We start from the raw sequence: 19,154 nt of genomic DNA on the forward strand, positions 1-19,154 counted from the left end.
AAAGCTTGAACTGCATTTATGCTAATGGCATCATACTGTTGCCATTACCTCCACTACACCAGTGCTCCTCAAAGTGGGGTCTGGGGACCCCCAGGGGTCTTTGGGGGGGGGAGATTATTGATAGGAACCAAATGGACCCTTACTGTTCTGTAACTCCGATAGTGTACAAATGGAAACAATGGACACGTAAGGGTCCAAATGGTCCGTTCCATTTCCATTTGTACACTCTCTTTATGAGTTATGAGAGTCCGTGGACTATACCAAACTGGGTGCCCTTGAAATTAAACCTTTTGAGAACCACTGCACTGTTCTGTTCATTGAGTCAATGACGACCATGTACTTTAATTCCAAGGCTTCTTAATGTATATCAAACAATGTGTACAATGTTTGCCGTTACATGAACTCTATATGAACTCACTTCCTGTCTCTGTGCATTCATTATATAAGTACTGACCATAGATATAGAAACCTAGATACCTCATTGGCCTCTGCAGTTCATTGGAGCGACCTGTATCGCAATACAAGGTCACCATAGAAGGCAAGCTGCCACTCAAAGTGACTACTGGCCAATCACAGCGCGTTGACTACTGGCCAATCACAGCACTTCTAACTGACTAGATGCTGCTCGGCTGCCTCTTAAAGGGTTAAGGGCTGGGTTACGAAAAGACCCGCCCCCACCTGCCTCGATCTGATTGGCCTACCAAACGTCCCCTTCTGTGCCGCACGCGGATGCTTGCCTTCTCTAAAATGGCGCCCGAAATACAGCTGCCTCAGAGCCGGAAGAGACGTCTACCTTTATATGTCTATGGTACTGACACACTACTGACTATTAACAGCTAGTGGCTACAGACAATAGATAATCATCATAGATTTGTGAATCTGTGGTAGGTGGGGGATGGACTCACTCTGGGCCTCACTGAGCTCTTCAACAGTCTGTGATGTTTTAAGAAGATTGCGTCTGAAGATCTACCTTCCTCTGTCCTCACAGTGAACGATCGTGGAGCTACTTCTTGAAGTGGCTTTTGTTTTCCATCCACCAGGCTCTTCAATTCTGACAGTGTCATTGCTTGACAGTGGTGGACGTTGCTTTGCTGTTTTGCTTTGTTTTCTTCTGTAGTAGCTTCTGCTCCAGTTTCAGATGTTTATTTTGCTTTGAGATGCATGACAGTGTATTACGCAGCTTTCTGTTCATCAGCGGCTCAGCAGGTGACAGTCCGCATTCTGATGGTGTTGCTCTGTAGCTGAGTAAAGCTAGGTAAGGGTCAGAGTCACTCTCAGCAGCTTTCTTCTTTCTTGTGGACTCCCTTTTCAGCTTTCCCATTTGCCTGTGGATACAGAGGACTAGATGTCGTGTGTTTAAAGTCATACTGTTCTGCAAATCTCTGACATTCTTTGGTACTGAAACATGGGCCATTGTCTCTCTGCACAATATTAGCTATGCCGTTCCTGGCAAAGATAGATTTTGTACACTATGTGTTACGACACAGCTTGATGATGTGTTTGACAGTAATGCCATTTCAGGGAAGTTCGAGTAGTAGTCTATGACCACAAGATAATCTTTTCCCTTCAGATGAAACAAGTCCATTCCTACTTTATGCCATGGTGCTGTTGGCACATCAGCTAGCACCATAGGCTCTTAGGTTTTCTTGTTCCTATGTTACTGGCATGTTTCACATCTGCTTATAATTTTCTTGATGTCCTTGTTAATTCCAGGCCAGTACACTGTGTCTCTTGCCCTTCTTTTACATTTCTCGACACCGAGATGACCTTCATGGATTCTCTGTAGCAGATCTTGTCTTAATTTGTGTGGAATGACTATTCTGTTTTGCTTCAGCAACAGTCCATTCACAACACTAAGCTCACCTCTAATGTGGTAGAACAGTGGACAGGAACGTACAGGCCATCCATTCTGCGTGTTCTCCATGACATGCTGCAACTCTGTGTCTTTTTCTGTTTCAACAGCTATTTGTGTAGACGTTTGTCTGACACAGGAAGCGCAGCATTCACATGGCACTGAACATCTTCATCTGTTGTACTCTCACACCTCCTTGAGGGTGCTCGCGAGAGCACGTCGGCGAGTATCAGGTGCTTTCCTGGTGTATCGATCAGCTCAAAGTCGTATCACTGCATCTTCATCAGGAGACGCTTGAATTCTTGGTGACATGTCATTTAAGTTTTTTTTTTATGATCGCCACTAATGGACGATGATCTGTCTCCACGGTGAAGGAGGGCAGGCCATATATGTAGCTGTGAAACTTCTCTAGGCCAAAGACCAAACCTAGGCACTCTTTTTCTATTTGAGCATATCTGCATTCTCTGTCATGGTTGTGGATGCATAGGCCAGTGTATATCAACCCTGGCAAACGTCCCAATTTTGGGCCGGGGCTACTGCTGAGGTGTGCCGCGCCGTTTGGAGAAGGTTTGAAAAAATATCATTTTGGGGGAAAAAAAAAAAAAAAAAAAAGAAAAAATCTTTTTTTTTTGTTTTAACAATAATAATAATCAGGCATGCAAACAGCCCCGAGGTGAAAAGGGTGACAAAATGCTGGGTTTTTTTCGGGTCAGGTGTCACACTATTGCCCTATTTGGATTCAAAACGGCTAGTGGAAGCTGAAAAGCTACAAGTTTGCATGTCTGAATAATGCAAAAACAGAAATATTTGTTTGCATTTGCTTTTTTTCTCCCCCATATATTTTCATGATAAAAAAGTGCGTATCGTATATATATAATTATATATATATATATATACCGTATATCTAGGTGTGCCCTGGGATTTTTTGGCTATGCCAGGTGTGCCTTGGCACAAAAAAGGTTGATAGACACTGGCATAGGCCACTGGTTTCCAATGCTCACCTTCAGCCTGTAGGCGAATTCCACCGATTCCATCTTTTGAAGCATCCATTGACACCTTGATCTTTTTTGTTCTTTCAAAGAAAGTCAATACAGGTGCAGTGGCCAGCACTGTTTGAGATTTTCCCACTCACTCTCATGTTTGGCTGTCCATTTAAACTGATTTTCTTTATACAGGAGCTCACGGATGCAGGATGTTTTTTATTGGGAATGAATTGCCAATGAAATTTATATAGTACCTTTATTAGAAGGATCAACCCCTTGAGATGAGTCATCTCGTTTTCGAGAGGGTCCTTATGACAAAAATACAAACAGTACAATAGACAAAACAATACAATAAGTACAACCATGCATACTATACATAAACAGGACAAAACAGACTTGACAAAACAAAACAAAACAGAACAAAAGCTCTCCTGAAACTGTCCGCTCCCACCCCACCTGAACACCCACGAAATAACATATTACATGCATTAATGATGTACCCATGTAGAGCTAGCTAATCAAAAACACGAGTAGCAACTACAGACCTTTACATACATGCACATAACAGGTAACAAGCAATGACATGCACATGCAAGTAAACATAAAACAAACATGCACATGCACTTTGGAAATTAAATTGCTGTATATTCCTCATAAATCACAGGACAGATAAGACGGTATTTAGCATACTCATTATGCGTAACACAACGATCTTGCCCGTGGGCCTTGGCATGCTCTGTATGGCACTTATATTTGATCAGGCTCAACACCTTGTGCAGAGAGTTTGTCTCCCAGGAAGACAATTTCCTGAGCTCCAAACTGACAATTCCTTTCGTTAAGCTTTAACCCATACTTTTGAACCCCCTCCATCACTTTTATCAGCCGCTCGTTATGCTCCTGGATTGTGGAGCCCCAGACGATGATGTCATCCACATAGGCTCTCACACCTTCCAGTCCCTCAATAATGTGCTCCACTGCTCTGTGGAAGATTTCCGTAACGCTACCTTCCTTTCACCCGACTTTTCTTCCAATCCCAAAGCTGGAATTGCTGTTTGAAGGCACGCAACATTTCCAGTCAGCTTCAAACGCTCCGGTTTATCCAAGATATCCATGTTGCTTGTTGCAATTCCTCCTTTGCTTAAAGTCGATTTACTCCTGGTACTATGTTCTGTTCGCTGAGTCAATCGTTGATGACCATGTAATTCCAAGGCTTCTTTATGTATATCAAACAATGTGTACAATGTTTGCCGTTACATGAACTCTATATGAACTCACTTCCTGTCTCTGTGCATTCATTATATAGGTACTGACACACTACGGACTACTGACACAGAGCTTGTAGATCTGCTACTTTTGCTATGTTGAATTTGAATCTTGAAAAGTAACAGTTTTGGACATATGAGGAGACGATTAGTACATTTAAAGATATGGTATAAATATCTATACTTTTATAGTACATAGATTATTATCATTTATGTCCTGTTGTACGTTGGTAGTCGAACACTGAATTTAGTTGGACCTGTAATGTCGATAAAAGTTGAATTGGATTAAATGTACACAATTTAATATCTGACTTTTTTTCATCGGGTGCCAGGCTGTGCTTCAGCGATGGAACTGTCAAATCAGACGACAGAAAAGCGTCCTGGCGCTCACCACAGCAAAGGTCAGCGCAGCAACCTGTTCAGCATCCTTGGCAACCAGGGTCATCGCCATGCCGACAGCAACAGGGCGGTGCTGACGCTGAATGTGCTGTTGCTAGGCGACATGCAGAGTGGGAGGAGCTCTGTGGGGAACGCCCTGATTGGTCAGCACAAACACATGCGCACACACGCACGCACGCACGCACGCACGTGCACACAGCTGACCTCTAACTGACCTCTACCTGTTCTCCAGGTAGCCACGAGTTCCAGAAAGGCGTCAGCCTAACGGGCGTTCCCGTGACAACAGAGTTCCGCCTCGTCAGCAGAACGTTCCCAGACTTCTTCAAGAGAAATGGGGCGGAGTCAGACCTGAGGCTGAGGGTGGTGGACACGCCCCCTCTGCCCCATCCCTCCCAGCTCAGACAGGAAGTGTGTGAGACGTTGGGGACGGAGGACGTCCATGTCGTTGTTCTGATGGTCCCAGCACACCGCTGTGACGACACACTGATAACACAACTAACACACATAGCACAGGTAATACACAACTAACATAACACAGGTAACTAACACAACACACTGATAACGCGGTGAACCCGGCTTTGTCGAGCATCTATACGAACACAATTGGCCTGTGTTCAGGGGAGGGAAGCCGAGTGGGGAGGGTGATGATAGTCATTGCGGTGGGGTTCCTCACTGGTAGGTGTTTTTTTAAATCATGTTGCTATATACATAGCATCTAAAATGACACAGATGCTTTCCCGGACTCAAAGGTATAACAACGTATAGGCTTTTCAGGTCTAAATTGGTTAAATTAAAAAAAAAAAAGTGTTATAATTTTGTGTCAAATTATTGAGCCTATTGTGTAATAAGCAGGATAACAAATAGCGAGCTGGTCATTACTGAGAAATAAACCCCTTCAGGGTGATCCGGGACCCCGATTTGTTACAATGCATTGCCCTAAATCCTTTCATGCAAGTGACTGAACTAACACAAATGGTTAGGGTTAGGAAATAACTGACAGGTAGCAACACACATGAAAAGCAAACAAGGAACTATACTATTGTATTTGTCACTATTTCAGTAAGAAAACACACATATGTGTTCATTTGTTTTCTGTGTGTGTGTGTGTGTGTGTGTGTGTGTGTGTGTGTGTGTGTGTGTGTGTGTGTGTGTGTGCGTGTGCGTGTGCATGTGCGTGTGCGTGTGTGTGTGTGCGTGTGTAGACTGTGCTTGGTCCACTGTGGTCCCAGCATGCTCTGCTGGTCCTCACCCACGCTGACAGGCTGAGAGAGGCGGGGCTTCAACCTCATGCGTACCTCTCCCAGGCCTCTGAATCGCTGAGACTTCTGATTGACAGGCTGGGAGGCGGATACACGTTCCTGGATAACACCAGTGATTGGCCAGTCCATGTAGGAAAGCCTCTGAGAGACAGACTGTTAGCCCTATCAGCTTTTAACGACCACTGTCCCCTGAAACTGAAGACTGACATTTAGAACACTTTAAAGGTGGTGTAAGTGATATTTATTTGTTAAAATAAGTGTTAAATATAGCTTTATATTTTGATTGTAATCATTGCTACAGTGTTAGATACATTTTCAGGTCGGGGGGGGGGGTACAAATGTTATCAAATCAGGAGAGAGAACTCATAAAGGATACAGGATAAACAAGTGAAACTGGACGATATGAAATGAAATAATACTGTAAAAGAAAGAAAATAATAGAATGTCGAAAATGTCTATATTTGATCATTTATATAAGTTATAGTCATTCTCTGTAGGAGTTTTAATTTAATCTTTAGGAGCTATCTATTTATCTAACCACATTGAGAGTTTTATTCCAAACATAATCAAGCAGTAATGAGAAATATGAGCTCAAAAGTTTGCTTCTGCTATTAGCTTGTTCAGAGATTTCTTATAAAATATAAAAATATTAAAGGAGTAGTTCACCCCCCAAAAAATTATTTGATGACCGGGTCATCAGTCAGAAGGAGACTCAGCAGGAGACTCTGCAAGTCTCCTACCGGAGACACCACCGGTCATCAAATTATTCGCTTCGGAATGCGACCAAAACAATCAGGGTGTGTAATTTTGATAGAAAATACTTTTTTTTTTGGGTGAACTACTCCTTTAAAGGGGGGGGGAGTAGGAGTTTACAAGTTTACACTTCATCCTACTCCTTTTCGAACATTGTTGTGTTGACCTGCTTGTTTTTACTTTGTTTGAAATAAACAAATACAAAAAGCATGCATTCACTCATGTATCCACCAGTCACCACATGGTGCCGCCAAACTACCAAACAGCAAGTCATACAGAGTGTGACCAATAATAATAATAATAATAATAATAATAATAATAATAATAATAAATGTAATAATAATAATAATAATAATAATAATAATAGTAATAATAGTAGTATTAATATTATTAATAATAATAATAATAATAATAGCCAGGTAATGCTTAATAAGACGGTAATAGCATATCTCTGAATCTGAAATTGACCGTAGAATATCAGAGAGATTAGAATTGATCTGCAAGCCCTTTATCAATGTATTGAGCTGTAATGATAATAATACTATCTCAAATGTATACAGGGCTTTTCTAAGTACCCAAAGACACTTTACATGGGGACGAGGAGAAAACAACAAAAGAAAATTAACTTTAATACGAAAAAAACACCAACAAAAAGAAAAAAGAAAAAAAAATACCATTGACGTGTGAGCAGTAGCTAACAATGTTTTTTTTATCCCCCCCACCAAATCAATATGAACAAAATGAGAATTAATGTCTCTCAGGTGTTGTAATACATCTATTAAAAAACAATCAAACAAGTTCTCAAAGTTGGAAAATAGTTTTATTTATTTTGTCTCATTTCATGTTTTCCAGTTGACCGTCTAGAGGTTTACATTCAACATCAACAATTCGAGGGCTCAATTTATGGTTAAAATCAAAACAACAGTGTTCACATGAACAGATTTTGAGGGGTTTATGATTATGTTGCCTTTGTTTTATAGTCTATGTATTGTGTCTGATATTGATTATAGTGACGTTTAATTCCCTGTATTTGATAGTTTTTTAGACTATAGTTCTATTCAGTTTAGAAATGCCTCCTGTTGACAGCGGTTGAAAATTCGCACTTGTGCTAGAACACTCAAGCAATGCATCTGGTCTGTCCAATGTTATTCTGAGGTCCATGTCAAATTATAATATAATAATTCATAAACATGAATGTCATGAATGACTGTCCCTTCCTTCTATTTGATTGTAGCATTGGTGAGGGTGGGGGCTCTGCACAAGCCCTTCCCCCTCACCTCGAACCCCGCCCCCTTGTAGTTAGCCACACCCTTGCTGTCGGTTTTCAGGTCCGCCTGGACGATTTCCCAAATCCTGTCCTTGGCAAGCAGCAGTTTATCTGGCTCACCTGCACACACACACACACACACACACACACACACACACACACACACACACACACACACACACACACACACACACACACACACACACACACACACACACACACACACACACACACACACACACACACACACACACACACACACACACACACACACACACACGATCAATTGAAATATGAGCAGCAAATCAGTGACTTAAATCAAACAATATTTCGTTGAGAAACATCGCTTGTATAACCATGGTTACCGGGGTAGTTGTGGAAGGTGACTCTATCTCCGGGGGTGGCACCAGAGGGCGGGGTCAGAAGCTCCATTTCGTTGTCGGGGGTGGAGCAACAGAGCAGGCGGGCCTGTGAGACCACACCCTTCAGCTGACAGGGCTTGATGTTGCATAGCAACAGAACAAGAGCCCCCTGGACAGAGAGAGAGAGAGAGACAGACAGACAGATAGACAGGGAGGGGGTCAATTAGAGCAGTGGTCCAGGGACCCCCAGGGGTCCTTGAGGGGGCTCCAGGGGGTCCCCAGCTAAATAATTTATAGTTAGTGTTATTAAGTATCATATTACTATGATCAGTACTGACCATAAAAAACTAATTTCACACACTGTTTTACACCTGTAAACCTGTGACAATAAAGATGTCTCATCTACGTATAGGCACTACACTTGACACCATGGCCATCAAATACTTGGACTGATGTCTCTGCTCAAAGATACAAGATGCATCTGTTGTGTTCCTAATCCTATACTCATTCTGTTCTTTTCTATTTCTCATATCTTCTGGTCACGTCATTGTGTCCAGTAGTGTATATATTCTCAGTGGTGTAAAGTAACTAAGTACACATTCTGTACTTAAGTACAATTTTGAGGAATTTTTACTTTACTAGAGTATTTCCAATTTTCAGTACTTTTACTTCTACTCCACTACAATTATATTAAAACTTTAGTTACTAGTTACTTTGTAGATTTGGATTATTATTACAAAACATTCAGTACCGACTTATCACATAAAATATAGCCCTATATACATTTCAGCCGTTTGAAAGTAGCCGATCTACAAGCTCACAATGCGTCACGATGCGACGCATTGTGAGCTTGTATATCTGCTATTTTCAAAATACTTTTATACATTTATACATTTGAAAACTTGTTAATGGGACATTCACCCACGATTCAACTGAACCATCACTCAGTTAGTTAGAGGGAGACTCTTGGGGCCTCATGGACCCTCAACCAAATTAGGAACCAAATGGATCCTTGTGGGTCTTTAACTCACTTTAACCACTTTGGCCCTATTTTATATATCGGCTATTTTCAAACAGTTTAGTACTTTTACTTTTGGTACTTTAAGTATAATTTGATACCAATACTTTTGTACTTTTACTCAAGTAACATCTTGAACACCGGCCACCGGCCTTTTACTTGTGACAGAGTACTTCTACATTTTGGTATTGACACTTTTACTTAGGTAAAAAATGTCAGTACTCTTTCCACCACTGATGCATGTGTGTGTGCGTGTGTGCGCGCGTGCGTGCGTGCGTACGTGCGTACGTGCGTGCGTGTGTGTCTGTGTGTCTGTGTGCTACCTTCTCCACGTCTATCTTCTCCTCCAGCAGGCTGACCACCATGCGGGGGGTGGGCTCTCCCACGTCCACCTCCTGCACCATCAGGTCCTCGGCACACCGGTGTCTCCGCACGCTGAGGACCCGCCCCACGCGGATGTCCAGGCGCGACGCGTCAACACTGGCCACCGCCCCGAAGCACAGTGGGTCAGACACAGGGCGAGCTATACGAGAGAGAGATGGAGAGAGAGAGAGAGAGAGAGAGAGAGAGAGAGAGAGAGAGAGAGAGAGAGAGAGAGAGAGAGCGATGTTAGTTTTTACAGCTTAGCCTACTATAGGAGGCAGAACCATCCAGAAGAAGGTCTGTGTGTGTATGTGTGTGTGTGTGTGTGTGTGTGTGTGTGTGTGTGTGTGTGTGTGTGTGTGTGTGTGTGTGTGTGTGTGTGTGTGTGTGTGTGTGTGTGTGTGTGTGTGTGTGTGTGTGTGTGTGTGTGTGTGTGTGCGTGTAATCTCACACACATCCAACATTCTTGTGCAGGCCAAGTAGGCCAAGAAAGTATACCTCCAGTCCACACAGACATTTTGTGCAAATGTTTTGACACATTTATAGGGATAGTTCACCCCCAAAATGACTTTTTCTCTATCAATTAGTCACCCCATGGAGACTTTAATTCATGGGGTGTTTTCTAGTTTTTGTCGCATTCCTAAGCCAATAATTTGATGACCGGCAGCGGTTCCGGTAGGAGACACAAAAATGATTGGCTTAGGAATGCGCCAAAAACGAAAAAATATCCATTAATTCAAGTCTCCATGAGGTGACTAATCGATAGAAAAAAAGTAGTTGTTTGGGTGAACTATCCTTTAAGGTTAATTTTATAATCAAAGTCAGTGGGGGTTGGATCAGGCTGAAATCTTCTCCAAATTTGGAGTCGTATGTCATACTGTTGATATGGTATGTCATAGATGACTGACATTCCCTTTTCAATGTCTGTCTTGCTGTTTCATTGCCTCTCCTCCCTCCTTACCTCTCCTGTCTCCTCTTCTCCTCCGTCCCTTACTGTCATGAGTGACAGGCTGGCCGGGGGAGGGGCCAGCGGGTGTTTGAGTGGCAGGCACCCTGGGGGTTTCAGTGACAGACAGGCTATCGGGGGGCGGGGCTGGAGCAGAGAGAGCCTTGGCTGGAAGAGAGAGAGAGAGAGAGAGAGAGAGAGAGAGAGAGAGAGAGAGAGAGAGAGAGAGAGAGAGAGAGAGAGAGAGAGAGAGAGAGAGAGGGGGGGGGAAATGAAAAGAAAGGGATGGAGAAAGTAAAAGAGAAGAGAAGAGAAGAGAAGAGAAGAGAAGAGAAGAGAAGAGAAGAGAAGAGAAGACAAGAGAAGACAAGACAAGACAAGACAAGACAAGACAAGACAAGAGAAGAGAAGAGAAGAGAAGAGAAGAGAAGAGAAGAGAAGAGAAGAGAAGAGAAGAGAAGAGAAGAGAAGAGAAGAGAAGAGATTTTGATTGATTGAATTCTTTATTAACAAGTTCATTAACAGCACATGTCAAAGTCAAAGGTAATGCTAAAAGACATAATTACTCAATATAACACAAAAAGCTTCCATTGTGGCCCAATGTACTCAATTAATCAATAAAACATATGAAGAGAAGAGAAGAGAAGAGAAGAGAAGAGAAGAGAAGAGAAGAGAAGAGAAGAGAAGAGAAGAGAAGAGAAGAGAAGAGAAGAGAAGAGAAGAGAAGAGAAGAGAAGAGAAGAGATTTTATGTGATAAGTATAGTATGGGTGTTTGGATGAAGAACAGAGAAACATGGCCGATTCTAGATCAGAATGAAACATCTTAGAATGTGGAACCAATAGAACGGTTCATGGTTTTCATTTTTTATTCTAATCACAGGAAGTTTAGACATCTGGAGATTGTGTGTGTGCACACGTGCGCGTGCACGCACACATGTGCATGCATGGGTACCTGTTTTGCGTCTCTGTTTTTCTTGCAGTTGCAGTTTGAGCTCTTCGATGTCTTTCTTCAGCTTTGCGTTTTCCACCAACAGTTTCTTCTCCTCTCTCACTGAGGCCTGCAGCACTACACACACAGACACACACACACGCACGCACACACGCACAAGCACAAGCACAAGCACACAGACTAAGTTTGAAGGATAATATAGCATTACTATTTTAAAAAAGATATGTAAAAATATCTAATTATGTAATTTTCATTGTGATATAAAAAGGAACTTAAAGTACACTACGCCGCTGTTTCCCCCCTGCTGTTTGCAGAAGCAATTAGGCTCCATTCAAGCGGATGCGTTTTGATCAATTATGGTGCCATTTATTTTCAAATTAATGATAATAATTAATGATATGTTTCTAGGGTTTCTACTGGTTCTACCGAGTGAAGACCCGCCCTCGCTGCGGTTTCAGCCAATAGCAATAATTTCCATTTGCATTTCGGACCGAATATTAACCGTATATAGAAAGATGGCGTATTTGAAATCGCTGCAAAATAGGCTTCATTTATGATCTATAGAAACCAATGGTGTGACGCTGTCCATATATATTTTTTACGTTCTATGGTCTAAATGTAGTATACACTGACAGTTTTATAACACAATGCTGGCCTGATGGCTACAGCAGGAAAGAATCTGCAAGGGGAAGCGAAATGAGCAACACTCACCCCTTCCTCCACACCCACCGCTGAAATGCCCCTGAGCAAGGCACTGCTCCAGTGGCCAACATGTATCAGACTGTGGTTGTACTATAGCAGTGGTTCTCAACCAGTGGTCCGGGGACCAGTGGTGTCATGGAGGCCACACGGAGTAGGACGGCGTGTGGCCAGTGATTTTTTTCACGCGCAAGGTACGGCACGGTACAGTGCACGAGCGTTCACGCACGTGCACGCTACGTCCCCCCCCCCCCGTAGATTCACAAGCCAAGTACCCAAATGGCTACTTTGCATAACAGGTTTACAAGTGAGTGTGAAAATGTTTCCTCAGATTCCTCACACCTCACATCTATAGGCTACACGGTAAGCAACACAGCGTGTTGGCTTCAGTTGGGCTGCTACCAGTATCCTATCTGCACGCAACAATGCCTCAGCCACCGTCGAAGAAGAGAAAGATACTCGTTCAAAGCAAACTTTTAGTTTCAGCTCTATAATTCATGGCATTCCTTGAATTTGTATTAGTTTAAAAGACTAAAACTAGGCTAAAAAACATTTCCTATACAAACATGTTTTTTAATTTAAGGTAAAATAAAATGCACGTGCCGTGCGCGTGCCGTGCGCGTGACGTCATTAAAACACCGCCCTGCCAGTAAAAAAATCACCATGACACCGCTGCCGGGGACCACCAGTGGTCCTTGAGGAGGTTCCAGGTGGTCCCCAGCTAAATGATGGAGAGTTGGTAACCAAATGAACCCTTATTATTAGAGAGCGTAAAATGAAACCAAATGGACCCTTACGGGTCCATTTGGTTTCATTTTACGCTCTCAAGAGTTGAATTATTGTTAAACATCTGCATTACTTAATTAAAGAATTGTTATTTTGATTAACCTTTGCCTGTTATCTCTCCTATGGTACCAACATCAATACAGCATGGAATTCTGGACAAAATCTTATCCAACGACAACCAAATATTCAAAGTCTTGGGCCTGAGAGTCTAAATCTCATCAAACGGTGGTCCGTCTGTGGCTCAAATGCCGAATAAATAATGGACCCAGAATACTTGGTTAAATTGAAAAAATATGGGTTTTCATTACAAAACAACTTATATTACGTGGACGCTAACAGTAATATTTTTTTCTCAGCAGGTGCCTGGAGTCATGGCAAGCTTCCCTGCCAATATGGCGGCGACTTCCCAGGGGCCAATGCACTGTCTATAAATGTTGACCAGTGGTTCTCAAACTTTTCCATTTCAAGGACCCCATAAAGTATGTATATATTTGGCCACGGAGCCCCTTCTGAAAAGATTTTGGGCCAGGGACCCCCATACAAGAATTGTGTTATTAAAATGTTTCAAACATATTTTTGAAAATAGCAGCTCCATAAGCTCACATCGTGTGAGCTTGCAGCCGATCAAAGGTCGAAGCGGTTGGACTGATTTCTGTTGCTATATCACTGCTATATTAACTCATTTAGCTTGGTACCCCCCTGGAACCCACTTCAAGGACCCCTGGGGGTCCCCGGACCCCACTTTGAGAACCACTGCGTGTAGATTATTTTGTCTATGTGGTCGGAACCACACCGTGCAGCGCTGACAGCAGTTCCTGTCTGTTTTTATAACTGTCCGTGCCGTAGGCCGTTATCGCGGTGTGTCGTCCTTATTGTCGTATACGGTCTGTCAGCCCGGGGCTGGGATATGAAAATAAATCACCAGAGACTGTGAGGATGTGGAGACCAAGAGGCGGGGAATCCCCACCATGCAAATCACACCCTGCAGTGGAAGCGTGTATGTGTATGAGTCAGTGGTGGGAAAAGTACTCACAGTTTTTACTTAAGTAAAAAAATATCAATGCTAGGCCTACAATGTAGAAATACTCTGTTACAAGTAAAAGTCCGGAATTCAAAATTTACTTGAGTAAAAGTATAAATGTATTGGTATCAAAATGTACTTTTTACTTAAAGTACCAGAAGTAGAAAGTACTCATTATGCAGAATGTCCCATTTCGCAAGTTTTCAAATGTATTCAAATCTTTTGAAAATAGCAGATCTATAAGCTCACAATGTGTCGCATCGCGACGCATTGTGAGCTTGTAGATCGGCTATTTTCAAATGGCCGAAAGGTATATAGGGCTGAAGTGGTTAATGTATGTTTTCGTGATAATAATCAAAATCTACAAAGTAACTAAGGTTTTCAAATAACTGTAGTGGAGTAAAAGTACAACATTTACCTCTGAGATATAGTTGAGTAGAAGTAAAAGTACGGAAAATTGGAAATACTCAAGTAAAGTACAGTACTTGAGTACATGTACTCCGTTACTTTACACCACTGTGTATGAGTGTGAAGCAGGCTGTTCATTCAGTGAATGAAGATAAAAAACATGACACCACTGTAACGTTGGTGTTCTACAATGACGTGTGCTATGTGAACAGCAGTGGTGGAAGAAGTAGTCTGTTTATTTTTCTGTCTTTATTTAAGGGGGCATGAAACCCAATAGGCTGATTTTGTAGCTTGTTTTCCACTTCAGGTTAAAAAATACAGCCGGGTAAAACAATGTATTATAAGCAACACAGCTGTAGCTAATCAAATTAATAATCTACAAGCTCACAACGCGCTGTGAGCCTTTTTTTGCCATGTTGGGGTTCAAGTGGTTTAGTAAAAGTAGCAAAATGTAGAAATATTGTGGAAAAGAACAAAATAAAAGTATTGGCATCAGAATTGGCATCAGAATATACTTAAAGCTTTGTTTTGTGTTTTCTTTTGTGTGTGAATGAAATATTATTTTGTCCAATCTGTATGGTAGAGCTGTTAATACAATATAACTTTGCGGTGGTTGTATTTGGTGTCCCTGCTCTTCTATTGAGACATTTAGGTTGGACACGACCTTTGACACGATCCTGTTTCTGGTTTGACCTGAAGGTAAAATTTCTATTTCTCCCCTGACCAAGCAGAAGGTAAAAATGTCAGCACTTTCAGAGGAGACCCGGGTTCAAAGCCATTCAAATCATATAGAACAGGAAAGATACACAAGTGCAGCTTAAAGTAAAAGTAGCAATACCAAAATGTAGAAATACTCTGTTGCAAGTAAAAGTCCTATATATATAATATAAAGTTACTTGAGTAAAAGAACAATAGTAAAAGTACTCTGTTGCTTCCCATCACTGGTGAACAGAGAGTAGTAAAATGTTTGCGTGCGTGTATGCGTGTCTGCGTGTCTGCGTGTGTGCGTGCGTGCGTGCGTGCGTGCGTGCGTGCGTGCGTGCGTGCGTGCGTGCGTGCGTGCGTGGGTGCGTGGGTGTGTGTGTGTGTGTGTGTGTGTGTGTGTGTGTGTGTGTGTGTGTGTGTGTGTGTGTGTGAGATCATACATGCTTTCTCTCGCATCATCAGAACATGAGTCTTTAAGTACTCCATGATCTGAGCTCCGTCCTCTGGGTCCAACTTATTCAGCATTATAGCCAGACTGAGAGCAAGAGAGAGAGAGAGAGAGAGAGAGAGAGAGAGAGAGAGAGAGAGAGAGAGAGAGAGAGAGATGCCAGTGATTCTTCAGTTCTTTATTTGATACATTAATCTGTATTGTATGCAGATATTCATTAAGACAGACAGACAGACAGACAGACAGACAGACAGACAGACAGACAGACAGACAGACAGACAGACAGACAGACAGACAGACAGACAGACAGACAGACAGACAGACAGACAGACAGAGAAACATGACCGAAAGACAGATACACAGACAGATAGAGGAACAGACAGAGAGACAAACAAAGAGAGATTGACATGAGGAAAGAGAGAGAGAGTGAGACATCAACATGTGATAGTAACAATGTCATCAATCAAACAGAGTTATTGACAGAGAGAGAAAATATGACAAGAAGGAAACTATCATAACCACAAGAAAAATATATAAAGGGCACACACACACACACACACACACACACACACACACACACACACACACACGCACACGCACACGCACACGCACACGCACACGCATGCACGCGCACACACATACACATGCGTCCTATAGCCAGTGGCTATTAAACTGTATGTGTTGTGTATTTGAATAATGGTTTGGTCACTGACAAGAAACTATATGAACACACACAAGGATATATACTGTTTGTACTGTATGTGTGCAAGGATATATACTGTATGTACTGTATGTGTGTGTGTGTGTGTGTGTGTGTGTGTGTGTGTGTGTGTGTGTGTGTGTGTGTGTGTGTGTGTGTGTGTGTGTGTGTGTGTGTGTGTGTGTGTGTGTGTGTGTGTGACACTGACAACAGCTGCAGTCAGACCTCCTGCTATAAATAAAGTGACCTAGTGCTCACGTTTCAAAACACACACACACACACACACCCACACGCACACGCACACGCACACGCACACACACACACACACACACACACACACACACACACACACACACACACACACACAGACACACATACACACACACACACACACACACACACACACACACACACACACACACACACACACACACACACACACACTAACCACACCCATGCCATGTGGTAATAAAGACACTGGTCAAGAAACATAAAGAGAGTTCCTCTGGAAAAGAGCATGTATGCTAATTACTAAATACTAAATTATAATAAATTATATACAGTATAGAGAGAGAATAATGGGGTGGCTCAGGCTGTGGGAAGGTTCCTGGTTTTGATCCCGGCTCCTCCTGACTTCTGGTCGAGGTGTCCTTGAGCAAGACATGAGCCCCTAACCCTAACTGCTCCTGATGAGCAGGCTGGTGCCTTGCATGGTTTCCTCTGCCTTGCATGGTTTCCTCTGCCTTCGGTGTGTGAATGTGTGTGTGTGTGTGTGTGTGTGAATATTTGTTCTGTGAATAATGTGTGTGTCAGAACAGTCTTGCAAAAAGTGTTCTATAAATGCGGTCAACTTAGCATGATAAATAGAACAACAGACAGACACACACACACACACACACACACACACACACACACACACACACACACACACACACACACACACACACACACACACACACACACACACACACACACACACACACACACACACACACACACACACACACACACACACAATATGGTAGAATGCTGAATGTTTACCTGGGCTTGAACGGGTTGTCAAACTTGTCATCGTCGGCCATGTTGGAATTAGTCAGAAAGGCAGTATACACTACTGACAGAACAGTCCAGTCAGAACCAAGTGAGTTGCCGTGGGTCGGTCAGAGAGTCAGTCAGACTGAGCTGAGGCACATGCAGTCTTCTGCTTTCTACAACTCTGCGTGTCTCAGCTCAGCTGTCACTTTCTGTCCCCAGCTGAAGTCAGCAGGCCAGCAGCTGTCGTCGGAGATCAGAGTTTCTCCTCTCCTGTCTTGAGGACAACACGGTGATCAGATGATCCTGGATCAGGTCTCAGAGTCTCTCCTCTAACTGCCTCGAGTGCAACGTTGTAATAGTGATCAGATCTTAGCTCAGGTCCCGCGTTCTCTCCTGGCTCTCTTGTCTTCAGTACAGTGGTGGAAAAAGTACTCAGATGTTTTACTTAAGTAAAAGTATCAATACTGCAATGTAGTACAAAAGTATTGGTATCAAAATGTACTTAAATGTACTTAAAGTACCAAAAGTAAAAGTACTAAAAATGTTTGAATATAGCAAAACGCGTTGTGAGCTTGTAGATCGGCTATTTTCAAATAGCCTTTGTATAAAACAGGGCTAAAGTTTTTAATGTATGTTTTATAATATAATAATGTACATCTGCAAAGTAACTAACTAAGTATCTTTAATTCTTTATGAATTACACACCATTTAAACCAATATACTTAGTTGGCTGGGGGACCCCCAGGGTCTATACTAGGCCCCCTCCTTTTTCCTCCACCACCAAAAATAGTCGATCTACAAGCTCACAAACAGGTGACGGTGCGATGCAATGTAAGCTTGTAGATCAGCTATGTTCACAGAATATGGACACTAGGGTTCAAGAGGTTAAACAAACATAATTCATACAACAGCAACATTTTAAGAGAGGGTTTGCATGTGGTACCACCAGTACCACATGGTAAAGTTAATGGACACTACATTGTGCCACCATCTTTATCGTAGGTCAACATCATTGCAGTTAGCTGTCTCTGTCAGGAGAGGGAGACAAACTAACATCAAACTTCTGGAATGTAGTTTAAGCATGGGGAAGGTATGTTGTACAAGCTTTGTGTATCTTCAATTATTGTACTATTGGTTGTTGTTAATGTAAGGTATTATGCTTGCAAATACGGTATGGCCTCCCACACACCGCCCTACACCCTGTGTGTGTGTGTGTGTGTGTGTGTGTGTGTGTGTGTGTGTGTGTGTGTGTGTGTGTGTGTGTGTGTGTGTGTGTGTGTGTGTGCGTGTGCGTGTGTGTGTGTGTGTGTGTGTGTGCGTGCGTGTGCGTGTGCGTGAGTGTGTGAATAATGTACATCTGCAAAGTAACTAAGTGGTCTAATAATAGTAATGGAGTAAAAGTACAATATTTGCCTCTGAGATGTAGTGGAGTAGAAGTAAAAGTATTGGAAATTGGAAATACTCAAGTAAAGTACAAATACCTCAAAATTGTACTTAAGTACAGTACTTGAGTACATGTACTTAATTACTTCCCACCACTGCTTCAGTACAATGTTAGAATAGATCTGCTCCTAGATCTCAGATTTGTTCCTGTCCTCACTTGAGCACAACATTAGAATAAGGATCAGATGCTAGGTCAGGTGTCCACTAATAAACAGTCAAAGACAAGGGACACCCACGAGGCCAAAAATACATGACTGTAAATAAAATGGAAAAGGTACTATGAGGCCATTTGAATGCACAAGTACAGTGTTTAACCGCAGAGCGTCAGAAGCTTTCTATTTTGTCATTAAACAATATAGTAAATAGCAGATCTACAAGATTCAAAACGTTTTGAGCTTGTAGATCTTCTATTTTCTTCCATCTTGATGAATTTGACTGGGCTTAAGTGGTTAATAGCTCAAACGGTGCACAGGTATGAAGCACAGGAAAGGCATA

At 42.3% G+C, this 19,154-nt stretch overlaps 2 protein-coding genes across 3 annotated transcripts; one reads left to right on the top strand and one right to left on the bottom strand.

Moving 5' to 3' along the window:
- Positions 1-4,427: 4,427 nt before the first annotated feature.
- LOC308101323 (GTPase IMAP family member GIMD1-like) lies at positions 4,428-5,968 on the top strand (the record flags this gene model as incomplete). Its single annotated transcript, XM_080450748.1, has 3 exons — positions 4,428-4,639; positions 4,729-5,009; positions 5,699-5,968. The coding sequence occupies exons 1-3, from the start codon at positions 4,444-4,446 to the stop codon at positions 5,966-5,968; spliced, it is 747 nt and encodes a 248-aa protein (XP_080306874.1). The 5' UTR covers positions 4,428-4,443.
- Positions 5,969-7,306: 1,338 nt separating this feature from the next.
- LOC308102497 (aminoacyl tRNA synthase complex-interacting multifunctional protein 1-like) lies at positions 7,307-17,382 on the bottom strand. Of its 2 annotated transcripts, none has more exons than XM_080452246.1 (7): positions 17,223-17,382; positions 15,474-15,568; positions 11,418-11,531; positions 10,480-10,632; positions 9,479-9,678; positions 8,141-8,306; positions 7,307-7,895 (listed from the first exon to the last, which is right to left on the bottom strand). In XM_080452246.1, exons 1-7 carry the CDS (start codon positions 17,261-17,263, stop codon positions 7,729-7,731), a joined length of 936 nt encoding a protein of 311 aa, XP_080308372.1. In that variant the 5' UTR covers positions 17,264-17,382; the 3' UTR covers positions 7,307-7,728. The 2 variants fall into 2 exon arrangements, with proteins under 2 accessions (XP_080308372.1, XP_080308373.1); XM_080452247.1 differs by lacking the exon at positions 17,223-17,382 and adding an exon at positions 16,743-16,806.
- Positions 17,383-19,154: the final 1,772 nt, after the last annotated feature.

The sequence above is a fragment of the Gymnoscopelus braueri genome, assembly GCF_963280865.1.
Source record: "Gymnoscopelus braueri genome assembly, chromosome: 15".
Classification (NCBI taxonomy): Eukaryota; Metazoa; Chordata; class Actinopteri; order Myctophiformes; family Myctophidae; genus Gymnoscopelus; species Gymnoscopelus braueri.

Coding starts and splice junctions, on each gene's coding strand:
- LOC308102497 (XM_080452246.1), bottom strand. CDS start 17,263: ATGGCCGACGATGACAAGTTTGACAACCCGTTCAAGCCCAG. Junction 15,569..17,222: donor GACAACCCGTTCAAGCCCAG/GTAAACATTCAG, acceptor TCTTGCTCTCAG/TCTGGCTATAATGCTGAATA. Junction 7,896..8,140: donor CACCTTCCACAACTACCCCG/GTAACCATGGTT, acceptor GTGTGTGTGCAG/GTGAGCCAGATAAACTGCTG.